The sequence below is a fragment of the Malus sylvestris genome, chromosome 10, assembly GCF_916048215.2.
Source record: "Malus sylvestris chromosome 10, drMalSylv7.2, whole genome shotgun sequence".
Lineage (NCBI taxonomy): Eukaryota > Viridiplantae > Streptophyta > Magnoliopsida > Rosales > Rosaceae > Malus > Malus sylvestris.
This window is the reverse complement of record NC_062269.1, coordinates 32639021-32665641: the sequence shown is the minus strand read 5'-3', so window position 1 is coordinate 32665641 and position 26621 is coordinate 32639021. Positions and strand designations below refer to the sequence as shown.

General features: G+C 33.9%; 2 protein-coding genes across 2 annotated transcripts; one reads left to right on the top strand and one right to left on the bottom strand.

Moving 5' to 3' along the window:
* Nucleotides 1-452: 452 nt before the first annotated feature.
* LOC126586301 (ubiquitin-NEDD8-like protein RUB2) lies at nt 453-5690 on the bottom strand. Its single transcript, XM_050251111.1, has 3 exons — nt 5349-5690; nt 1036-1295; nt 453-860 (listed from the first exon to the last, which is right to left on the bottom strand). The coding sequence occupies exons 1-3, from the start codon at nt 5439-5441 to the stop codon at nt 749-751; spliced, it is 465 nt and encodes a 154-aa protein (XP_050107068.1). The 5' UTR covers nt 5442-5690; the 3' UTR covers nt 453-748.
* A 9680-nt stretch (nt 5691-15370) lies between these two features.
* Nucleotides 15371-16921, top strand: LOC126586296 (uncharacterized). The gene is made up of 2 exons (XM_050251106.1): nt 15371-15663; nt 16209-16921. Exons 1-2 carry the CDS (start codon nt 15439-15441, stop codon nt 16740-16742), a joined length of 759 nt encoding a protein of 252 aa, XP_050107063.1. The 5' UTR covers nt 15371-15438; the 3' UTR covers nt 16743-16921.
* Nucleotides 16922-26621: the final 9700 nt, after the last annotated feature.

Genomic DNA, 26621 nt, shown 5'->3' with positions numbered 1-26621 from the left:
GATGGTTGGGGTGCAGAGGTGACAATGATGGTAGGAGCAACAACAACGACGGTGGTGGTGGTGGTGGTGGCAACAATGATAGTGGTAATGGCAATAGTAGTGTAAAGTTGGTGTTTGTAGTGCTAGGTGATGGTGGTCAGTTTGTTCTCTAAGGAATAAAATGTGTGTAGGAAGATCAGTAATGTTATTTTTTAAAACTAATGAGAGTATTACATGAAATGAAAATATTCATTAAAAATTAAACTCCGTTTTTTATAAAGTTGTTGTCGCTATTACTTTTAAAATAAACAGAATATTTTATTTTTACCAAACACTTATTTATTGCTTAACTTTAAAGTAGAGCTGTTTTTTGACGAAAAAAACCAATATCAAACAAACGGGGCATTAATCCTGCTCTAAAAAATTGTGATTATTGGCTTCTAATTTACTTTTACTCTAGTATGAAATGACTATTTAGGTCCTAAAAGGTTTAAATTAAATTTTATATTCTGAATACACCCCAAGTCATTTGTAACGTTAGATAACCTACATTAAGATTGTTTTATTCAAGTTATCAAGCCTACTCTCGCTCTCTATTGTAGAACAAAACCCTCCTAGAGGCACAAACACATTGATGAAAAATGCTTATTTTTTACAAATGGAACATGAAATTGACTGTTTGGAGGCTTCACATAGGTTTGGCTTCATTTTTCACATATAAATTTTTAGGGCCTCCGATTCGAAACCATAGCGCCTTTTGTGCCTCCTGTCAATGACTGCCACCCCTAAGTGCAAGCACCAGGTGAAGCACAGAGCCACCCTCAATGTTGTAGTCTTTAGCTGTTCTGTCATCTCCAAGCTGCTTGCCAGCATAAATAAGCCTGCAATCAATTGTAAATCCACGCACGTAAATGAAACGGCAACACACAATAATTACTCGAAATTGGCCAGGACCCCGGAGCTAGAATACCGGTTAACCATTAGAAATTACTTTGAGTGAAGTGTTCAACTTATTAGCAGTTAAAAGTTAGCACAGCCCGGAAAAATAAAAAGTACCTTTGTTGCACAGGGGGAATTCCCTCTTTCTCCTCAACCCTTTCCTTGATCCGGTCAATGGTATCAGTTGGTTCAATATCGATCTCAATTTCTTTTCCAGTCAGAGTCTTCACCTTAATCATGGTTCCTCCCCTCAGCCTCAAAACCAGGTGAAGTGTTGACTCCTTTTGGATGTTATAATCCGCAAGAGTTCGGCCATCTTCCAATTGCTTACCAGCAAAAATCAATCTCTGTTGATCAGGAGGGATGCCTTCTTTATCCTGAAAACAATTATGTATGAGTAACCATGACATCCCATAACAGCAACTGCAACAAATACTCCCCTCAAAGCATGGAAGGTAAAAATAATTGCAAACAAAAGCCTACATGTAAACTTTGTGGAGCTTTTCATGATGTGTAGTTTTTTTTTCGATAAATAAAAAAAATAAAAAATTAATCGTGTACCACTTATAAGTTTTTCCTTAATATTATGTATACTAGTCAGTTCTCCAATCAGAAGAAATTCTAGGCAATAACACAGACGCCATAGTCTCAATTGCTTTATCAAAAGCTGATTTTGTTGAGACACCTCACCGGTTTACTACACAAGCCTGGATAAGAAAACTTTTAAATTTCTTGAGCTCTGTTAACCATTGATTTTCACCGCCTCCATGCTTGTATGATTGTATCTCTTCTTTTCTATGATTACATTCCACATATCGAGTCCTAGATCTGCTTATCTTGATCCTTTCGTATTGCATATTTTCTATCCACAACTATATATATCACTAAACTGCTCTAATGGCATCAATAAAAAATATACCACCTGGTAATAACATACACCAAGGAAAATCATTACATGCTAATGCTAATTTGGATGAGGGACTATAAAGTACCAAAATGAGAAGTGTTGGAATCTAAAGGTTTTCGCCTAAGCCGATCAAAGACAGAATATATGGAGTGCAAGTTCAGTGCAAATGGAGGCCAAAATGAGTTAGGGGTGAGGATCGGAGATTAGGAAATACCAAAGAACGACTACTTTCACTACCTAGGATCTATCTTGCAAAAGAACGGAGAATTAGATGAAGATCTCAACCATAGAATACAAGCTGGATGGATGAAGTGGAAGAGTGCATCCGGCGTGTTGTGTGACCGCCGTATGCCACTGAAGCTCAAGGCAAAATTTTATAGGACGACAATAAGGCCGGCGATACTGTATGGCACAGAATGTTGGGCGGTGAAGCATCAACATATACATAAAATTGGTGTAGCGGAGATGAGGATGCTTCGTTGGGTGTGTGGGCACACGAGAAATGATAAGATTAGGAATGAGGATATCCGAGGTAAAGTAGGAGTAGCCGAAATTGAAGGAAAACTGAGAGAAAATCGGTTACGGTGGTTTGGGCATGTGCAAAGAACAAGGAAGAAAATATCGGTAATATCGGAAATATCGGTAGTCCGAAAACACGGAAATATCGATGGAAATATCGGGATAATATCGATATCGATAAAAATTACATGGAAACCACGGAAATTGTAAAAAAAACTTGGAAATTTTTATTGAAACTTTGCACGATGTTTATTTAGTCAATTATCTATTAGTTTATCACAAAATATTTGAAGGAAATGCATTGCATGATGGATTTAACATTATCAAGTTGATTATATAGCGAGCTGACAAACATTGTGAGTGTAGAAAATATGTAGTAATTAATGAAAGAAGTCTAAACACACCATAATCATTTATATATAATAAATTAGTACAATATTTTACACTTTATACATTGCATTTTTGGTTCTTCTCTGACAGAATTTGGTCTTCACGTGGAGAAGAAGATAAAGTAACAGTAGTGGTCGTGCAATGTCGGTTCACTTAAACTTTCGATCCAACCCATGTAGCGAGCTTTAGGTCAATGACTCCCAAACCACTAGGGCTTTAGGGCACTAGGTGTAGAACACCCCTAAGGACTTATTAACCCGAGCTGAAAAGGCTACGAAACCAACTAACCACCCTGCCCCATGCCAAAACTCTACCGTTTGACGCGAGAATCACTGCTGATTAGGCAGGACTGGCCCGGTTACTAGGCAAAACCTCGGGTGAGACAATTATTACTCTTTTTCACAATAATAACTGACTTTACTTAAAACAAAATTTAAAAATAAACTTAGACTAAAAGCGAGTGTTTCAATCTCACTCCCCACAAACCATGGTAGTGTGATGTGCAAACTTTAGAGTATAATTCATGAATTAGTGTCTAAGCAACGATAAATAGAAAAGACTCTACTGTGGGATTAATCTTTACCATGTCCATTTGTTTTAACGTTTAAAATAATCTATGGATATTAACTTAAGAAAAATGAAAATTTTATCCTGACACAAAAATTAAAAACCTAAAATGTTATTTCCCACCCCCAAACTTATTTCGCACTTTGTCCTCAAGGTGTGGAAAATAAAAAGAAAACTAAAAAAAATAAAAAAAACACAACACAAAAACTGTGACACTAGAAAAATAAAATGGACAAGACTATAAAAAGAAAAGAAAATGAAAGAAACTAGAAAACAAAATGTAAAGAAAGGACTTCAAACCACCTGGGATGTATGGAAAAGATCAGGACGTGACGGGCCACTTGCTGCACGCCCTTTTGAAATAAACATTGGATTCCCCGTAAAAAAAAAAAAAAAAAAAAAAAAAAGTGGCGTGCAGATTTGTTTCTGTCTCTGTCAGAGCCCAAACGGCTCTCTCCCCTCTTTAATTCAAACCGAGTAAATTGAGCAGACATAGGAATACTCCAGCTTTGAACACGTGGCATGCATCACGGCATGGAGCTCCTTAAGATTCCAAAGGAACGGTTAAGATCAACCTTACTTTTCTGAAAGCTTTGTAAACCCCAGTCTCTCGCATTTCAATAGAGACGGAAAGAAGTCTTTCATTTCTCTTTACTCTCTCTCTTTTTCCTCTCAGACCCCATCCATGGTAGAGCGAAACATGCATGTCTGATTCCTCTAGGATAGTGCATCAAACCTGAGCGGGTTTTGGGATCCGGAGAGAAGCGGAGGCAGCGGACACCGGACGATGGATCGAAACTCATCGTAGTCGTCGGTGAGGAGGACGACGTTGTCCCAGCCGTCTTGGATTCGTGAGGAAGACGACGTTCCTAGGCTCCTACTTCTCTTCTTCTCGGCATGTAATTTCATTTTTGTACAGAATTCGAATTTTCTGCATGTAATTTCATTTTTGTACTGAATTCGAATTTAGGGATTTAGGAATTAGGGATTCAGTTAATTTGCTTTGAATTCGAATTTGGGGATTTAGGGATTCAGTTAATTTGCTTTTGAATTCGAATTTGGGGATTTAGGGATTCGGTTAATTTGCTCCGGCGTTCTTCTCCGGTTACTACAGTGCCAAATATCGCGATAGTTTCGAAAATATCGCGATATTATCGATATTATCGAAAATATCGCGATATTTTGACGAAAATCATTTGGATAGTTAAAAAAGTATCGGACCCCTAAAAAAACGATAATATCGGCGAAATATCGCCGATATTATCGATTTTTTCTTCCTTGGCAAAGAAGGCCTACTGACGCTCCGGTTAGAAGATGCAACTATGCGACAGAGGTTCAAGGCCGAAGGGGTAGAGGAAGACCTAGGAAAACTTTAGAAGAGACTCTAAGAAAAGACTTAGAGTACTTGGATTTAACGGAGGACATGACACAGGACCGAGCGCAATGGCGTTCTAGGATTCATATAGCCGACCCCACTTAATGGGAAAAGGCTTTGTTGTTGTTGTTGTTGTTGACTATAAAGTACTAAGAAACTTTAGACTCGAGTATCAAAATGCACTACAAGAACACTGCCAATGAAAATCAAGCACTGCAAAACTACAAAGCTATTACTAAAACACAACAAATGGACACTAATTCCTGACAGATTGTCCTAAATTCCATGGAACTTTAAAGTCCCCCGTCCAAACGCACCAAAAGTGTTGATCAAAAACCAAAATCACAACATTCAGAATCAAAATTTCCTTTTTCTCTCTGCAACCAAAAGTATTTAAACACTAAACAGACCATCATCTCCCAATCAAATTGGTGCTCTTATGCTGTATAAACTTATACCAACTAACTAAGCCAAATAACTCTAACATAAAACACGAATTAAAGATTATCACAAAACCCATCAATTCAACAGATACCTAATTTTTATAGAAAATACAGCCATAATTATACTTTACACAAATTTTCCATAAATTACAGATTTTCGTACTAATAAAACAAATAAATAAGCTGAAAATCTACAATTAAACTAAAGAGCGAGAGAGAGAAAGAGTACCTGGATCTTGGCTTTGACATTGTCGACGGTGTCGCTGCTCTCGACCTCCAAAGTGATGGTCTTTCCGGTTAGGGTCTTCACGAAAATCTGCATTTTTTCTCTCTCTGGTTTTGGGTCTCCTCTGAGAGAGAAGATTTTGTATTTACTTGATAAAAAATTCTTCCTTTTTCTCCACCGATGCCCCCGAAGTATTTCTCGATTATCAATTTGGTTCCCCAACTTTCCATTCCATCATTTTAGTGCCTGAATTATTGTATAGGAAAATCAACGTGGTTCTCCAAACGATATTACTAATTTGAACTACACTATAAGAGTGGGAGATAGTCTGAATCCGCGGCGCAGCGGGTTGACGTGAAAAGCTTTATCCATCAGAAACTTATCTCATCCTAATGTTTGATTGTGTTTGTTGCTCTATAAGTGTCCGACCACAAGACTCTCTTTCTCTTACGACATCACTATCTCATGTGTTATTTATGTCTTAAATCATAATTTTTGAAATATTAAGTTTTAGAAAAATGTCGCAAAAGCTAATTAAGATTGACAAAATTGAAAATTTCACTACCACATGCATTTTTTCTAGTGAATAAGAGAAGTACGTATTCATTACCATCCTAAATTGAAACTTTTAGAACTTCTTTTGGTGTTGGGTGTACTTATCAAATGCGTGGGTGTAAATACCCAATTTTGGTGTACACTAGCCCAAATTTTCTAGCCAAAAGAGGCCCAAGTTTTTAGGCTGGATTAGTTGTCAAACCAAAAGTCCTCCTATTCCTATTTTACCATTCTATAAACAAACTCAGCAATTTGGCATTTCACTTTTTTTTTTTTTTTTTTTTTATAGCATTGAAATTCATATAAGAAAGGTTAAACAGACTTTCTCAAAAGTGAAACTTTTGGTGTACTCTCAGTCATCTCATGTTTTTTGCACAATATTTTAATATTGTTACAGAAATTGACGTTAAACTGTAAGGTGGTAAGTAATCCATAGATAGCCCCTACTTTTGAGATAGTCTCTTTAACAATTCTCAATTCATATTTAATACTTGTACCTTCCTTTGCTTAAATACATAGACAACGATAAATGCGCTCCCTTGTATTTTTCCTTTTCTTTTAGGTTATGAAAATACGAAGCTCAAGCATTCAATTCAGTCGTGCACTTGTCCACGCAATGCTCATTACTGCAGTGTGGTTTCTTTGTTTGTTACCATATATCATGTCCATTCAAAGCTTGACAATCTATATAAAGAAACCATAGGTTTTAGCTTTAAATGGATACAAGATGATGAGTGTGGTGATGGTCGAAATCCTAGGTATCGAACTCATCACACGCATAATATCCGTTAATCTAGCCATCTTAAACTTGGTGGGAAGAATGTAAAGTCTAATACGCCAAGGAAAGTAATTTTCAGACGTTTTTTTTAACCTTTTACATACTCATGTTCAATCATTGTCGTTGATTTCGTTTGATTTATTCAATTCAATAGCCATAAATAAGAGGAGGGTGTGAGAAAATAAAAAGAGTGTGCAAAATCACTTCTCATACGCCAAATACTTACTTGGAATGATGCTTAACTTATCAAATTAATATAAAATTTTCTAAAATTACCAAAAGTATCATGTATTTAGAATATATGAAGAGATCCTCTCCGGATCTCTCCCACCAAAGCCACCCAATCCATTAATCCGGATCATTGAAATTTGATCTAACGGCTCCAATTTTTATAATTTTTAAAGGAACCCCCTGTTTGTAACTGTTGGATCAAATTTCAATAGTCCGGATTAATGGATTTTGTGGATTTGGTGGGAGCGATCCGGAGAGGATCTCTTCCGATAACTTAAAACAAACTTCATGCAAAATTACCTCCACAAGCACCTACCTAGCAACTAGCTATTAGGAGGTTTTCGTTGACATCTACACCCCAAATATTTTAACAAACAATACTATCTACACTAAGGGAAAGGGATTTGGCTAAGCCTCACAATAGGCTGGTAACAATGTGGTTCAAATTCAAAAATTGAACCTAAGACCTCACTTATTTGTTGATATCTGACCATTGATTTAAACCTCACTTAATAGTTAACTCTCTAACTTATTTCCTCAATAAGAAAAATTATAAACTAAATTAAGTTAAAATGACACACGTGTCACTCAAATAATTAGAACATAGAAAAGCCATAAAAAATTATGGGTGCAGATGATTTTAACTCACGAATATATATCTACCAATATTTCATGGCATTCAATGTTATCATCGTTTGCATGCTCCCTGTCTCTCTATTCTTTGAATCTCTCTCCTAACTCATTAAATAAACCAAAATGCATTTAACGGAACAATCAATCTTGTAGCTAATCACACTTAACTCCTAATTATATCACAAGCCTCTAAATTATCAACCAACTAATCTTTACAACTTTAATTAACGTCGTGATCAACCACCGCGAAGCCCTAACTCAGAAGCTTCGTGATCGAGCACTCGTACGGCCACAAGGAATAATAAATTTACTTTTTCTTGTGCGAGAAGAAATAATTTTTTTTTCATTTTACCTATTCTTGGACAATCTTGTTTAGGGTTTTGGTAATCACCGTCTTCACGTAAACCTCAATTAATTATCAACGTACGTAGTGAAATAAACATCAATCGTACACATAAACGAACAATTAAGATTCAATACGTCACTTACCCATTAATAAACGGTTGTCATTTGTTTGCATGAGTGACAACACTAGTTAGACTTTCTCAATTTCTGTTATTTTTATTTATAAATATTATTTGTCATAATTCTTGTTTTCTTGTGTTGATGCTCACATGTCATGCACCTTCAAAACTGATTACGAGATAAAGATTGTGAGGTCAAAAGAAACTGGAATTATAATTACCTAAGGAAAATGATTTGATTCCATTTGCCTTCAATAACCGCACCTAAATTCCTAATTATTCATTTCAGTGCCCAACAAAAACAAATAGATTTTATTTTTGGGAACTTTAACGAAAAGCATCCGGTACTGTTCACTTTAACGAAAAACTACATTTTTACACTAAAAAGTCAATCCTGGTACTATTCACTTTACCCTTTATTTTGTCCTTATCATTAAAACTCAAAATTTTCAAATCCTTTTCATTAGTTTTCCTTTTATTTTTCCATCGATATATAAAAGAAAAGTCAAATCTCATAGCATAATCAGTGCCTGACAAAACAAATAGACTCTCTGTGCAAATACACACGAATCGTATTTCTTAACAGAAGCGATAAAGTGTTTCTTTTGTTGGAAAATTAGTTCTAGTATTATTGTTATTTTATTGATTTTCTTTTGTCGGTTAAGTTAATTATTTCTTGCATTGTTTGCTTTCATTTTCTCTATAATTCAGATAAGATGCCTTGTAACTCGTATAATACAATTCAATACACTGTAGTTCTCTAGTTTGTAACCGTCATGATAAACCTTTTGTTTTTTCATTAGGATAGTGGAAGATTTAATTTGTACACTATATTGCAAACTAAATAATATGTCACCAATAAGAAATAAGCGAGTTAATCAACATTTAAGTGATAATCCAATTATCAACTTCCATGTCATCATTTAGTTTACAAAATTTAGTCTCCCTAACATTAAGATTTCCGTTAATAAACATATATTCATTTATAATCTATTTGTTCTTCGGTTTGTTAGTTTGTTCGTTATGCATACTCTAATTTTCAACTTCATTACCACAAACAACAAGTATAACAGGTGCCAGAGGTGTATATATTCATCATTGATCAATTTCTTGATCTAAAGATAATTCGCACAAAATACAAATAAATTTACACCCTTGCGCGGACCCCAAATGACCATTAGAACCAAGATGATCTCGGACCATATTTGTCGAAAAAGACATAAACGTGACAAATTCTTTAACACCGTGACCCCCACATAAAACCACCGCAAAAAACGAGGCCACCATATATCACTGAAGTGATCCAAAGCTTGCTCTAGGCTGTGCAAACAGCAAACGTAAACTAAACTAAAGTCGATGACGTGTCTACGGAGGAACACACATGAATATGAGTAATGAAGCACTATTAATTCGTGCTCTTCACGAATTTCGTTTTCCTTTTTCCCAAGTAATTAAGATATTTACAAAAACTACTGATGCAGTAAGCTGTTAATTCATTTAGAACAATCTATAATAAGTCATGCTTTTGTGTCAAACTCACTGTAAATTTACTAGCCTTCATGCACGCGCTCACAGGTGTGCAGAATACATTTTTTGAATCACGGCGTGCTACACATTTTAAATGTATTTATATGCGTAAATTGACAAAAGGAAAGTCAAATATTTGAAGTAAATGAGTAATCTTAGATCATGCTAGAAGAAACCCCTCATAAACCAATTAAAGCAGCTGAATTCACATAATAAAATCAGTCTCTATAGAATTTACATTAAGAATAGAGAAAATAATATTTAATAAACAATTGATTGAATCACATTATTGCTAGTCCATTGTAAGGCTAAGCTCACCCCCTTCCCTTTAGTGTGGATAATATCGTTTGTTAAAAAAAAAAATCATTTGACAACTATTTAATCACATTATTATCCACATGCGAAATACTTTTTTTATAACCGGCATTACACGCCTCTTAAGATGTTTTGTACGTGTTTAAAAATAGAGAAAACAATATTTAATACACAACTGATTGAATCATATTATTATTAGCCCATTGTGAGGCTAAGCCCACCTCCCCTCCTCCTTAATGTAGATAATATCGTTTGTTAAAAAAAAAAAATTTGACAATTAATTTAATCACATTATTATCTGCTTGCGAAATACCTTTTTTTATAACTGGCATTAAAATGACGAAAATGCCCCTACCTCATTTGATGCATTATTTTGGGATGCCTTTGAAGTATTTTTGACTTGGAGGCATTTTTGTTGAAGCATGATGACACCAAAATCACTATTTCAATTTTCATTGGCTTTATATATAGAATAGATATCATCATTGCATTCGAGTGAGTCGATCTTAAGACCACAACTCCCCACTACCAACAATTGTTGTCTATAGAATTTGAATTCTTGAGCTCCTTTCGTAAGCGAAAACTGAGAGACATTGGACCAAGTTATTAATTGCTTCAAGCGCGATAGTTTATCAACTATTGAAGTCGCGTTTAGGCCTGGCATTTTGGACCCAACCCGTTAACCCGACTCGACCCAACCCGTTAATATTTGTATTTGGGTGGATACTTAACGGGTCAGGTCGTTAACGGGTGAACCCGTTAAATAACGGGTCACTTTGGGTCAACCCGTTAGACCCGTTAGCACCCGTTAGTTAAGGATATTTTAGTAAAGTCTTAATAACAAAAAATAAACTTTATGCAAAAAAAAATAATAATAATAATTGTTAACTGGTGAAACGGGTGACCTATTAGCTTAACGGGTTGGGTTCGGGTGACCCGTTAACTTAACGGGTCGGGTTGAACCCAACCCAAATCTAATAAACCTGACCCGTTTACAGGTCTAGTCGCGTTCATGTTGGAATGGCAACAGTTCAAATTGGGATCTCGAATGTGTCATATCCATTTCATAGCCAAAAATTGTCCACAACATTAAGCACAAATTTTTCTTGTGGTAAAAGACTTTAACCATCGCGTACTGCAAATAATCATATTTCGTATAATATTTTATAATGTTAGCACAAAAGCTAATATTAAACTTTGAGGTAACAAAGAGTTCATAAAGAGTTTGACATTGAAGGAGTCTCATTAGCATTTCTCTAATCATATATGCCGTGTAATGGTCTCTCCATTGGATAACGTGTCTATTTCACCAATAAATACAAAAATCATATTATTGTAAAAATTCGGAAAACAAAAATGAATGAAATTTGGTTTGATCAAATCATGTCAAGCAACATAAAAAAACTAGGGATTAGAAGAAAAAGTATTATAAAAAAAAATATCTAACCATAAAATGTCCACATACAAAATAAAAAAGTTGGATCAGAAAGTATCGAGCGGGATCCTATAAACATATTCAAAACTTGTTTAGAGTAATGAATTCTACGTCGGGAAATAAGACACTTTTACATGTGTTTATAAATAACTGTGTTAGAGTACTTTTCATTTTACCAATTGGTTTTATGGTTAAACTTTAACTTTTTAATGGTATCAAAGTAGATTGTCCCATGTGTGAAGATCAAGTACCACCTGTGCTCCATTTCACCAAACATGTTGTTCACGTGCTATGCTTAAAAATTTGTCACACGTAAGGGAACATGTTTAGAGTATTATTCCTGCATCTGAGAAAAAATGAACCTTACATGTGATTATAAGTAATTGAGCTCTTTATATTGTCAATTAATTTTATGATAAATACTCAATCTTTTTTCAAAACTGCTTTGAAAAATTTCAGTTTTTCCATATCCATCCCCATATCCAAATTTTCTCAAACAGACAAGCAAATGCGTAGATCGAATGTCGCGGATAAAATTGCCATCCCATTGATGTTAAGATAGATTATTGATCAAACTCCCAATTGAACTAACTATGAAAACAAAGGGGGAGCCAGAGTTTCTGAAAATAGCAAATATATTTTCAGAGAAGGCATCGAATTTGACTATTGAATGTCGCGGATAAAATTGCCATCCCATTGCTGTTAAGTTTGTCATGGTTTGGTCATCTAAAGAGGCTTCCCCCCTATTAAATGTTGACATCGAAAACTACATGCTTTACTTGTGCGACTTCTATGCCCAAAAGAACAATAATAATATTAGAGAAATGTTAAGGAGACTCTTTCAAAAGTGAAATTCTTTATAAACTCTGTCACATTACAATTTAACGTCAATTTTCGTGTCAATATTATAAAATATTGTGAAAAAACATGAGGTTGCAAAGAATTTGTGAAGTGTCTCACTTTAAAAGAGTCAACTTCTCGTACTATAAACACAAATGTCAAAATGCAATGCTGCATACGACATATTCTGGTATGTAACTTATTAATCATTGAATACAATTAGACCAAAAATTAAAAGAATAATACACTATGAAATGAACCTTAGTCTTTGATGCCAGCTACTTTGCTGCTAAGCAATTTTTTAATTATATAGAGTGTATTTTTGCTTACAACCCTTAAGTAATGGTAATACTCATTGTATCATTAACTACTGCTATATGAGTTTGATAGTTAAACTCATCTAACGACAAATCAATTGGGTGATGAATACCAAATACGGTGAGCACAAATATTTCCCCTTATGTATATTCATGCACACCAACTAAAATTCATTTAACCACTATACCCTACGGAATGGCCTAGTGGTTAGGACGCGTTTCAGACCCATATTTCACACGATGATGGTCAATGAAGGCTGAAATGTATATGTGAGTTTTTCCAACCTTCGAAAAAGTGGATTGTCGTTCGTGTGTTGGCAACCAATTGATCCCTTTTTAAGAAAAAAAGCTAAAACTCATTTAATTTCTTTATCATCATCTAAGTTTAAGTGGTCAAATAATTCTTTCTGTTTCGTTGTAAATTTGTAACAATTATAGCACATAACAACCTCTTTCATATCAATCTATGTGCTACTTTTTACTACTTTTACTCTTTTAAATATTTTCTAATTTCTAGAATACGGATTATTATTTTTTAATTAATGTTCTTTTGGCTCTAAAGTGTGAGGTGAGTTGTTTTGTTGCTTGTTACACCCACATATTCGCCAATATTGGGCTATTAGATTGGCTAATTCACCAATTTTTTTTGCTTTGGCTTTTTTTTGTTTGTTTGAGTGACCCTCAAATTTAATTCAGTATTTCTTTTTTGAAATTTTTACTTTTTACTAACGTTCCAATAAAACCGTTATCATTTCACTAAAAAAATCAACAATATATCAAAGACACGCACAACCACAAATCTTGACATGATTGCAAAAGACAAACTTACTTTTGATCTAATAGTATGTCTCTTTACTTAAACATTTTATTTCTAAAGAACAGATTTCAAGGAACAATTATCATTCTCATTCATGTCATATCTCATACGTTTACTAACAACCAATGCTAACAAATTAAGTCTCACATTGATTTTGGGTAATTGAAAGTAAGTAAAAGCTCTATTAGTTTAAGACGGGCTCAGTTTTGTCCTACACAAATGATGAGGATAACATAGTGAATTCGATATCTTATTGTGCCAAGTCAAATTGTGACCCTGTAATCTTATCGTGGCACTATGAGTGCATTATGAAAGTCTTATAAAGATTCTACCATTTACTTTGATCTTATATAATTTCAATTGTTGTGGATTAACTCATGTGGTTAGAGCCATAGTTTGTTAATTAATAAGATATAAATTATGAAATCATAACAAGTTTCAGTTATAAAGATTGGATAATAGTAGGGAAACCATCTATTTAAATCAAATATTGTAAACTATATGGCGTGACTGTTGGTGATTGAATTATTACTTAATTGTTAATTACCGTGATTATTTTCTATTAGTGACGCATCATATGGTTTGTAATTTTGGTCTAAAAACTTGGTCTAGCTATCATTATCCATAAAAACTTGGTCTAGCTAAGCATAGGGAATAGGATTATATCTCCCCTCTAGATCTTCTCCCCCTCCCTCTCCTCCTCACTAACTATAAATAAGTCACCACTCAGTACTAAGCTCTCGTGGTATTCCTCTTCATTTGGAAGTGAGAAATCTTAGGTTCGAATTTCATGGATGACGAATTCGATACCAAATTAGGTTGTCTATTGTGTGGCTTAGCCGAAGTCCCCCTCCCCTAAAAATATTGATGTACTAAAAAAAAAAACTATAAATAAGTTAATACAAGATTTTGACGTGATTTAACTGTGATCATTCAAATAGAAGGGACTGGGGGGAGGGGAATTTAAAAACAATGTGTTTAGAACACGAAAAGAAAGTTGAACACATGAAGATTTCTTACCCTCCCAAAGCTTTCTCTCTAACTAATCACAGTTAGCTAACAAAGGTTTTGATGGGATCTCTGCCACCCAATGAATGTCCTGAAATGTGCAGATAGCGTTAGCAAGAGTTCTTTGTCGAAAATGCGAGGCCTACGAACTCCTATTATTCTATTGATTAAATCATCCCAACTATTAGATGGAATGCTCCAAAATTCAGTGCTCTCAAAATCAATTTTGATGTCTCGGTTGTCAATGATTACATGGCCGGTGTTGGACAGAAAAATTTAGAAGTAGGGAATTATACTGAACGAGTCGATCCTCTCCTCCGTTTTTTTAGCAACTTTAGGTCATAGAATGCTTTTCGAAATAGCACTTGTCAGATGCTTCGTCATGATGCATTTTCAAGTGGTTTTTTATTTATTTTTAGAATACATAAAAAATATGCAAATTTAGAATTTATTATTTACATTTTCCGACGAAGATAGTTAATTTACGTTCTGCCATTAGAGAATTTTTTAACAAAGAAAAGATGTAAAATGCCTTAAAATGGTCATTTGCATCTACCATAGGAGATGCCCTTGCAAATGCTTATGAGTAGAAATACTTCATATAAAAGCAATCTCAAACCGGCTTTAAAAAATAGAAAAATGTTAAGGGGATTTTCTCAAATGTGGAACTCTTCATGGACTCTCTAACATCTTACATTTAAAAAAAAATATTTTATACTGTTGAAACTGAAATTAATGTCAATCTATAAAGTAACTGAATTTCAAGGGAATCTTTTCAATATTTCTCAAAAAAAAAAAAAAAAAAAAAAGAGAGCCTATTCCAAAAGCATTTAATGCTACCATTACTTTAGGTGCCTCCTTTCCTTGAATTCTCCTCCCACCCCTTCCACAACCCCATCAATTAATATCCCAAACAATAAATGAACCCATTAATCAAATTCAATTAGATTTATTATTAGCTTAATTCAAATTCAAACAAATATTAATAATAGCAAATAAAATTAGCAATCAATAAATAACATAAATGTATTTTCTAATTTATTTTTTAAATATTACATAACGGGCTATATTTATTTACTACCATATACAGTTGGACTCTATAAAATCCCGAAGACCCCCCTCCTTCTCTCTCTCTCTCTCCCTCACAAAACGAAGCTCTGTAAGGCCCCAGTAATGGCTGCTGATGTGAGCTCTCTGTTTCGGGTTCTTAGTGGGTACAGCGACGACCAACATCTGAGCGTTGGGAGTGATTCTAGTGGTGAGAAATCAACGGCTCTGATTACAAGAGACTTGCTTGGTGGTAGTGGGTCGTCTTCTTCCAAGCTTCCCAACGACTCCCAGGAACTGGACCTCGACTTACAGGTCCCCAATGGCTGGGAAAAGCGCTTGGACTTGAAGGTTGGTCGATTTTCTCATCTGGGTCATGTTTGTTTACCGAGAATCAATCAAACAGTGTGTTTTTACATTTCTAGGTGGGAAAAACTTGGGAACTTGATTTTGATGTGGTTTTGTATTGTTGTGTTCTTGTTTTCGATTAGGTTGCTTTGAATTCTGATTTCATGACCTTCAATTCTGTTTCTTTCACGAATTTAACTGATATTGTCTGTATGTGATGTGTTTTCTTTTGCTTAATTCATGGATTTGGGAATGTCTGTTTGGTTGCTGAGAAAGTCGTTACAATCTTTTGTAATTATTTATTGATATTGTTTCAACAAAAAAAAAAATTCAAAAGGGTGTGTAATTAATAGGATGAGGATATAGTTCTGTACTTAATCAATTAATTTGGTGATGTTCTTCAATGCTCTGCAAGTTTTAATCCCATTTTACATTCTTTAAAAGCTATGTCTTTATATCAGTAAATTGATTAATTGTACATATTCAACTCACCTTTTTATTGTTATTTATTTGTGTACTTAATATATTTGTATATTGATTGTTTGCAGTCAGGGAAAGTGTATCTTCAAAGGTGCAGTGCCCAAAATTCACATTCAAACTCAGATCAAAAGAGCCAAACCAATCGAACAGTTCCAAAGATGCAAGATTTGAACTTCCCTCCGTCGGCGTCGTCGAAAATCCCACTAAATCTCTTTGATGAAACCAGCACTAACCTTGATTTGAAGTTAGTTTCATCATCACCACCACCCTCATGCAATTACCAGAGCCTATGCACTTTGGACAAGGTAAAATCCGCCCTCGAAAGAGCAGAGAAGGAGCCGATCAAGAGGCGGTCTTCGTCCATGTTGAAGTCATCGATGTCATCTTCGCCAACTTACTCATCGTCGTCGTCACCCATCAAAGAAACTCAGGAGGAGGACAGTGAGGACAAGCAATTTGCTTCACCATTTGCAGCAGGGTGCCCTGGCTGCTTATCTTATGTACTGATCATGAGAAATAACCCTAAATGTCCTCGGTGCAATTCGGTTGTTCCGCTGCCAACGGTGAAGAAACCTCGGATCGATCTCAACAGATCAAATTGAGAGGAAGAGAAGACTTGTTCATCGTGCTTGATATGATTTTTGTATATGATATTCTACAACTAGTCTTTTTTCTTTGAAGAATTAGATCTGTTAGCCCTATAGAAGAGTATATGTACATTCAAAAGATTGGTTGCTTTTTCTAGCATAATTTACATGACTCGTATCAGTTTATGCCTTCATTATTTTTCCCAAATTTGATTTGCTTGTGTATTATCGATTTTATTTTTGATAAACGGCAAATAATTTACATTAAATTCATATAAAAACGAGAAAGAATATTTGGAATTCTGGTGCATAGAGAAGAACACACTAACTTGGGTACAAAGCTAATATTAAATCCGTGTTAAGGTACAAAAAGTTTTATGAAATTTGGTTTCTGTATTAATGTTGTTGCTTTTGTGGCAAGTTATTGGCAGCATGCTATATATGCATGGCTGTTGGACCACAATGGTATGCCAAAAAGAAGTGTTTTATGCTAGCATATTTTTCAGAACTTGAATATATTTTAGCATATATCTGTTGGCAAAGAAAAGCAAAGTTATGTTCTCGAGCGATATTCTAATTCATTTAAATTGAGACAGAAATTTAACATTGAGTGCAGAGGGTTGGGTACAATATTTTAGCCAACTTAACTACGTCTGCAAGCACCTATTCTATTATAGAATTGGATCCCATCCGGATTCATTTTGTGGGGATCTTAGGGATTCCCAAATCTTAGTCATTCATCGTGTATTTTGCTGTCTTAAATCATTTGACTTTTTTTATTTAAAATTAAACATAAATATAATCTGACGAAAACTGATTATACGATGTACGATGAACGGTTAGAATGTGTGGATCCTAGGAATCTCAACAAAGTGGATCCAAAGAGGATCCTTTTCCTTCTATTATGACACATAATGTCATAATCGGCTGCAGTAAATGCACTTTAAGTTTTGAATAATTAAAATCTGATTTAATGAACCTTAAGTGAGGATGCTTTACAGTTGCCACTGCCCCAAGAAAAATACTATTCACTTCCATCTACCCTGTTTTTTCAAATTTCCTATTTACCAAATTTGGTAGTGGTTTTCAACTTCCATATGATCAAATCAAAAGCCTTAAACTCTTTTCTTTTTTATTTGAAAGTGAGTGCGATATGCATTTGATGAAAAATGTATTTGTACGAGGAGAACAACTTATAACGTGTTTATCACAATTGTGGTTTTCAGGTCTAATAATGCAAGGTTTTGTGCAAAGAAACTTCACATGCGATTGTATTTTTAAACTGAAATGGAAGAATGTCACGGTGGTGACAAACTTGTTTTACATAAGTCCTTCTTTGATACAAGAGAATATGGTATGATAATGTTGTCTCATTAAAACTTTGTGGAGATTTCAGCACAATATATGAAAAATAGTTCCCCACACTAAAATAGATAGATCAAATATTGAGTAATATTACACCCGTCCTCAGGCAAAAACATCGGCAATGAAATCAGGTGGTTCTTCAAACCATGTAATAGATCACGAATATGAATCGCAAAACAAGCATGATGATTATTTTTGGTTGAACGATATTGGGGGAGGAGAGATTCGAATGTAAAACCTCAAACGCGGTGACAGAGTAAACATGGGGTCATTGGTTGCTCATGACTCCAATAGCTTCATAACTTCAAGTATATTTATATGTATATTTGTGTATGAACCCTATACATAACTACGACAAACTGAAAGAATGAGTCAAAAACACTGAATTACAAACCGCTTCTTCTTTTGTGCAACCCCATGTATTGTTACTTGTAGATTTTCTTCTTTCTTACCTTTGTCTTTCTTCTCATGTTTCTCGTGTTGATGAAAACCTTCACTCGATAGGCCTCTAAAAAATTGACATAATGCAGCATAACTAGGCAGGTACTCACTAGAAGCTCGACGAAATGATCCAATGGTATTTTTTGCTAAATTATATGACCCCATTACCATAAAATTCAGACTCCACCACTACTCGAATGTATAAATAAACGGTCATAATAACTTAAGCTACAAGCCTCTTACACTCAGACTAATTTTACTCACCATAACCTTATCTTTGTGGGGGCAAAATATGTGTTCTTCATCAAAATAAAACCCATGATTTTGTTTTTTGTTTTATTTTTTTTCCATCTAATTGTAATGAATCTAATGAGTTTTAAGGTTCCTTGTTGAGTTTGCCATCATCACAATAAGTCCGCGGGCCATTTCAACTAATTAAACACGTATCACCAAATTCGCAACCAAAATTTGACGTCAAGGGTTTGCACCACAATATCTACACATGTTTTTTGGTCTTGTTTTGAAAGCATCGGTTTCTCACCTACTATGGCGCCCCTTCTTAATTTGATTATAATCCAGAAAGGAAATAATGCCAGTAAAAACTCTTCCCAAAATTAATCAAGGGGTAAGAGGATCATGAGCTACAAATTTAGGAGAAATTTTTTAGTGTGTTGGGAGTATGGTCCGATACATCAAGTGTTATAATACAAATTGTCGGAAATTTCTTTTTCAAGTATCCAATCCCTTTTGCTATGACATTTAGTGTATTGGACCGTGTTCCCGGCACATTAAAAAATTTCTCCAAATTCATGTATGGCCTATAAATGCTCATGCTAGCATTCATGCCTTATTAAATACACACCCTCCTCTTCCTGACTGTCCTCTCTTGGTATATTTTATCCAAATAATCCTCATCAATACTCATCTACATGTCTGTAGACGAGAGACGAGCGGTCGACCATCCACACACCACGGGGGACTGGCAACATGCCGGGTTAATCGGTTGCCTACATGTGTATGTGTGTATCATGTATGTATACATGAAGTCATCATAATACAAGCACATACATAAAGTGTACATAGATAAGTATATACTTTTGTGTAGTTATATCACCTATGAAAATGTAGCGAGGACCTGCCTAATTTAGGAAACTCATTAATCTCAGATTGGAACTTGTATCCATGTATTTTGAACATTTAAATGTTTCAACACATCGGCCATCCCTTGCATTAAATCACATGAATAGGGAATGTACTAGTGTTCTTTTCTCTCTCCATCATCACATCGAGAGCACACTGCTACAATGGAGTTTTATGTCAATGTTATAAAGATGTGTTAATTTATTCTGTATTATTAACACAAGACACCACCGTAATGGTGTATCCATACAATACAAATTGCTCTTTGTAAAGATAATAGAGAGATATTTGATGCTGGTGGTGTGTATGTAATTAAAGTAAGGAATAAACTGTCGTTTGACTTCCTGAATTATTATTTTAGTTGAAATTGACTCTATGAACTATTTTTTTTTGGTAAATTAACTTTATGATCTATTTAAAATCAGTCAATTAACTCCTCATTGTCAAATTTGATGAGAATTCATCCACTTTACCAGCAAATACTGGCACATGACCACACGTGATTCACTCTAAAAGGTAAAATTGTGCCAGTATTTGCCAACAAAGTTGATGAAATTTCATCAAATCTAATGATTATGGGTTAATTAGCTGATTTCAAATGGTTCAAGAGGGTATTTACCAAAAAAAAAATATTCCAAGGGTCAATTTTCAACTAGGATGAGAGTTTCGGGGTCAAACGGCTATTAAAATAAGGGATAGTGATGTCAAAAAAATATGGTTGTATCCCATAAATGTTTGAAAATAGCATTCAACTACAATTTGTCAAAGTGATATCGTTTAATGGCTTCCTGCGTGGAGCTAATTATGGGCATTTAGTAGACCAATTCATTAATATACCTAACGGACATTCAATGAGAATTTAATTTCATCACACTCCTTCAAGTTTGCCTACCAACCTTCTTGTCACAATTTATTTTAATTATTTTATTTATTCATTTTCTCATGCTACATGTTTTGCATGGATAATTCCAAAGTTATCATCACAGTATAATATATACATATTACACACATGGATGCAACCATTTGAGATCTGTACTTCACATCCAGATAACTAGTTCTTTTTGTGGAGAAAATAGTGTGCCGGAAACACTGTCGAGTATCGTACATTAAGTGTAATAAAACAATTGGTTAAAAACTTAAAAAAAAAATTCAGCCACTTGTAATATGACACTTGGTATTTTGAGTCTTATTCTCAGCACATTGAAAATTTTCTCATTTTTGTTGGGTTGAAACTTGAAACCCTAATCCATCTTTCTTAGGGGAAGAAATTAAATTATGGCCAGGTGCAAAAATTCGAATGTGGTCCGGCTAGGTTAAAATTGAAACATCTTCCATACAAATACATCTTGTTGGTAGGATTACATAAATATATTGACTATTTATAATAAGTGGGACTCATTTGGGATTCATGTGAATCCTTATATTGTCGTGAGTGCATTTCAACTTTGAGTGATATATATAGCTCTCTAGTTGTACCTAACCCAACCAACTAATCCTAGTTCTCTTTGAGGATATAGATTTTTCAATATCCTCGGAACATAAGACGATACAACACGTGTTATAATATAAATGGAAATATATTAAGAATATATCCTAAAAGTTGGATACAACAACAATATCGTTCACTTAATATAAACCGCCAAATAACCCTCACATAATTTGTATCTTTTTTAGAATTATAATGCTTGTGTTCTTTCATGGGAACCTACTTGTCTCTTCACTTACGATTAATGTATTTTCACTATACAAACATTATAACATGAACTGCTTATTATCTTTATTATCATTAAAAGATCATAAGCAAAAAAAATTATTCAAACAATAGGACTTTTTTCATTCATTAAGAAGGAATTCTTTTTTTCCAGATAGACTGATGTATTAGAGTGTCTCCAAAGGAAAAGTCAAAAAGTTCACATCAGCAATAACAGTCGAAAAATACAACACTAGTGTATTCCAACCGAAATGCGAATTCCTATGTGGCATGATGTGGATTGACAACAACTTCAAATCTATTTGTAGTGATTAATAAATAATTTTTATCATTTTCTTATTATTTTTTTGTTCTAAAAATACTTATTACAATTATGAAAAGTAAATACGTCACATCCCAATTTCGACTCTGTTGTAGCACGATATTGTCCTCTTGGGCTTACCATTCCCTCACAGATTTGTTTCTAGGAACTCAGACGAGAACTTCCCAGTGGATCACCCATCCTAGGAATGATCTCACCCGAACTTGCTTAACTTCGGATTTGCCAGCACAGCTCGATTCGGAGTCCTAGTAGACATTCCGAGTCGGGGTATGTCAAAATATGTAATAAATAATAATTTAAATTTAACATATTCGGTGGAGAATAAAATTAAAAAACAAAGATGAAACTGCCACATAAATTTTAAGTTTAAGTATGTTTAAAATTTGAGATCTCCTTTAAAGATGTTCTTTTAGATTGTTAAAAATGTTGTTCGTAGATTGTTTATCTACGCTATTGTAGAGTAGAATTGTAAGTTTGAATGCGTGCGTCATATGAAATCTGATCACAAGGCATGCGTAATATTTGATAATTGAAAAACCCCTTCTAGCTCGAGGAAGGGGAAGTGCAAATACATAACCACGATAATGCATATTGTGTTGAAAAATATTATTATTTAGGTTTACTTATTGTTTGGTTTTTTTGGATCACTGTTCATGTAGCATTCTTGGCAATTTCATATTTCTTTGTTTAATAAAGTTTTTTTATATTCAGTTAGTTCGTTGCATATTTTGATATTCAACTTGTTGAGATTATAAGTGAGAAAAGTAAGACTATAGTAGTAATCCAACTCTTAAACTAATGTAGTTTGACTCGCCTAATTCGTCGATGGCTTGTAGTTTTGTCTACATTGTTCTCTTTACAGTGTGGTAGGAAAATAGGATAGGTAAGTGGTGAAATAGCAGTATAATATACGTCAGAGTTGGAAAAATATATGATATGGGAGAGTTTCTATTGGATTTATTAATAAATAAAAATAAAACTAATTAAACTCATGAGTTGATGGACTCACTTGATTATTGGTCAACTGAGCTTCTGTTTTTTAGTTTCACATAGGATGCTTGGAGAATGGCGTGAATGCCCATTGTTTCGAAGGAGACCACAAAACTTACATAAATACGAACTACAACGTAAAACTCATGCAGAGTTTCTAAAATTATTAGAAATTAAAAAGAAGATAATGCTTGTATTCTCTCTATGGGAAACCTAATTATCCCTTATTTATAATTAACGTATTTTTATTGTATAAACATTATAATTGCAATTTTTCATTCTCTTTATCATCATGTAAAGATCATATATGCAAAATCATTCAATTGAAAAACCATTTAGTTATCCATACGTGTCAAACCAATCAACAATTTTGGTAACAAGTAGAGCTCGTTTGTATGTATTTTTAAAATGACTAAAAGTACTTTTGGTAAATATATTTTGGAAACAATCCTTAGGCAAAATGTCAGTAAATATTGGAAAAGCACTTAAAGTGTTTTTTTTTTAATAAGCACGTAACTGGTGTTTCTTGTAGAAAGCACTTCAAAGTGCTTTTGGAACCCAAAAACATTTTCTCTAAAAACACTTTCAGTCATTTTAAAAGCACATTCAAACGAGTGGGTAGTATCCTCATGATGAACCGTCTATTTGTTTTATGCATACGAATGACTAAACAATTTGACGAGGAATTGCCAGAGAGATCAAATTTGTAAACCAAATGATGTGTTACTAATAAGAAACAAATACTTTAATCGACACTATCAAATCATCTACAACCACATCATTTAGTTTATAAAAAAATTAGTCTCATTACCCTTAAACAATTATTTGGTGATCCATAAAATCTTGTATCGAATGCAACTTAAAAACACATTGAATTAGTTCGTGGATAGTACTTGCATTCCCTGTTAAGGGATAAGCTCATTCCCCCTTATGAGTAATGCATTTTGTATTTTTACCAAACAAATTTTATAATCAAAACAGTTCAAATTTATTAATTTTTATTTGAATATCATCCTACAAAAAATTATTTCAATTGATAAATTATTTAATTATTCAAATGTATAGAACAAATTGACAGTATAAGTACCATCCACTTATTTAAAACATTTAGATGATTAAATAATTTCGAATTTGAACAATTTTTGTAGAATTGATTTTCAAATGAATCGTTGATTTTATAGATTACTTGCAAATGGGAAAAGATGAGTGTTTTTTTTTCTTTTTTTCCCCACATAGAAAATTCAAGTATTCACACGCGCGCGCGCGCATCAAAAGGTTAATAAGCCCTCATCAAAGTTATCATCAAATCTCATCAAAGTTATCATCAAATAAAAAAAGTTAATAAGCCCTCATCAAAGTTATCATCAAATCAAACTTTAAAGAATTAGGCATAGGGTGTACTTCAAACAGGCTTCCGGACAAGCCCCCCACCACCAAAAAAAGAAAAGAGATAATAATGAAAATGATTTGAAAATTTTAAGTTTTAATGATAAGGACAAAATAAATGGTAAAATAAATAGTACCATGATTGACTTTTTAGTATAAAAATGTGGTTTTTCGTTAAAGTGAACAGTACCGAGAGATTTTTGTTAAAGTTCCCAAAAAAAGGGCCCTTGCATATTCTGTTCAGGGGATAAAAGGCAAAGAAAAAGATCTGGAGACTGTATGATCTTAAAAAAAATGAAGGAGATGACTTGCCGAATTCACATCAGAAATTAACAACATCAATGGGGATAAAAGGCAAAGAAAAAGATCTGGGTACGCTATGATCTTAGAAAAATGAAGGAGACGACCTGCCAAATTCACATGGGCTTAAATTAAAAAGCTAGGGTGGCTGCGAGAGTTTCTCACAAACTCGAGTTCAATATCTCCGATTCTAATCTGACTGACTAGATCCGGTCGCATGAACAAAGAACTATTCATGAAGACTTGAATATAGTTTTAGTGTGTCAGCATCAACATTATTGGGTTAGTTCAACCAAAAAACCTTCCACATTAATGAGACTTGGAATTTATGGTTACAATCAATAAAAGAGGGAGGGCAGGAGCTGAAAGGTCAAAACACAACATTAAATCTGAATGAATGAAGAAATGGACCACAACAGACAACACAACCCAAAGCCTTCTTCTCTCATGTCAATATGTGGTGGTGTTTAAACACACTTTTTGTTCGAGAAAATGCACGTGTGGGTGCGCGCGCCAACGAAATGGACAACTCAAAGGTTAAGTACTAAGTTGCAGGAATGAAAACTTGTGTTACTCGGAAATTGCAAACAACATCGGAGTTTACTTGTCGAGATTATGTCCTAAATTCAAATCTCATGAATAATATCTGTTAAACAGTATAAACAAAAACTTCTTTGGAGTTCTTCACTCCTTGTGTTGTGTCTATATATAATAAACCTCATATCTTTAGTCAAATAATAATAAAAAACTACTTGGATAGTGACATCCCCAAATGGAAAAAGATAGGGTCTGATTCATTCCTGCTCTAGAAATAGTAGATTGTAGTAATTTCATTATTAACTGGTTCATTTTTTAAAGGATTTTTATTATAAATGGTCAATGAGATTGATCAAACTCATTATTTTGGTCATTCATTTTCAAAATCAATCAATGTCGTTCCTAACATTCAGTAACGCACATCAATTTGGTCATTCCGACAATTCTGTAGTTTGTATGTGGGACCCACAAATCCAATGAAATAGTGACACGTGGATTACACAAAATAAGGATTTTAATCGCAAATGGTCCTTGACATTGATCCAACTCCTCATTTTGGTGCATGAGTTTCAAAAATTGATAAATTTGGTCCATAACTTTCAATACCGCATGTTAATTTAATCCTTCCGTTAAAGTATCGTCTATATTTTTCGTCCCACTAATCCAATCATATGGCGCCACGTAGATTAGTTACAAGAAGTTTTTATTTTTATTTTTAAGATTTAAAGCTAAAAGTTAAATAAAAAACTAAAAAACCAAAACTAAAAGAAAAAAAAAATCATCATCGTCTTCATCAGGGTATGCTTAAAAAGAAAAGGAAGGCACCATGACACTACTAAAGTACTTGACATTCTGAACTCACTCTTCATTCTCTCTAGTTGGTTATAAATTATAATCTTATCAAATTTGAATTGAATTTGGATTTGATTTTATTGAATTTAGATTGATTTTTTTTCTTTCCAATTGGGGGTGTGGGATGCGAGAAAATGTCAACGCGGAATACTCGTCTGTTGGTTCACTCTTAAAAAAAAAAAGGTTTCTCATAGTTGTCCACGTGGAGCCATATGATTAGATTAGTGGGACCACATCCGCACACAAACGAAAAATATTAATGAAATTTTAACGGAATAACTAAATTGATGTGTGGTAGTGAAATTTTAACGGAATAACTAAAAGGTTTCTTGTGTAAACCGAGTCTATATTTCTTATATGCAGGTAACCGGGCCCAGATCTTTTTAAAGATAAGCACTAAAAAAACTGTTCAGATTAGCAAAAGACTAAAACTAAGTTTTCCCATAACAATGCTTCCACTGGGGGTTTTGGGAATACCATGATCTGTAGCCTGCTACTGATACCATCAAAATTCAATTTTCCTTTTCCTTTCAAAATATTTGTATTTAGTAGTGTTAGTATCATTATCATTAAATATTTAGATTCCTACTTTGCTATCAAATATCATGATCACTGATCCATTCTATTGCTAATTTCTCTAGTCTCATTTTTATATTGTTGTTTTTTTTATACTTACATATGATGGAAAGAGATCTCATGATCTCTTTTAAATTTCATCCAACGGCCCATCTATTTTGACCTTTTAAAAACTGTAATAATTTTTTGCCGTTCAATAAAATTTGAAAGACCCGGATCACTTCATCCGGTGCCCTTGGTTGAAAAGATCGAGAGAGTTTCTCTTTCCACGTAT

Excerpts from the sequence above, each read along its gene's own strand:
- LOC126586296 (XM_050251106.1), top strand. The coding sequence starts at position 15,439 with ATGGCTGCTGATGTGAGCTCTCTGTTTCGGGTTCTTAGTGGGTACAGC. Across the intron at positions 15,664-16,208 it reads AAAAGCGCTTGGACTTGAAG|TCAGGGAAAGTGTATCTTCA; the intron begins GTTGGTCGATTT and ends GATTGTTTGCAG.
- LOC126586301 (XM_050251111.1), bottom strand. The coding sequence starts at position 5,441 with ATGCAGATTTTCGTGAAGACCCTAACCGGAAAGACCATCACTTTGGAG. Across the intron at positions 1,296-5,348 it reads ATGTCAAAGCCAAGATCCAG|GATAAAGAAGGCATCCCTCC; the intron begins GTACTCTTTCTC and ends AATTGTTTTCAG. Across the intron at positions 861-1,035 it reads ATTCCCCCTGTGCAACAAAG|GCTTATTTATGCTGGCAAGC; the intron begins GTACTTTTTATT and ends AATTGATTGCAG.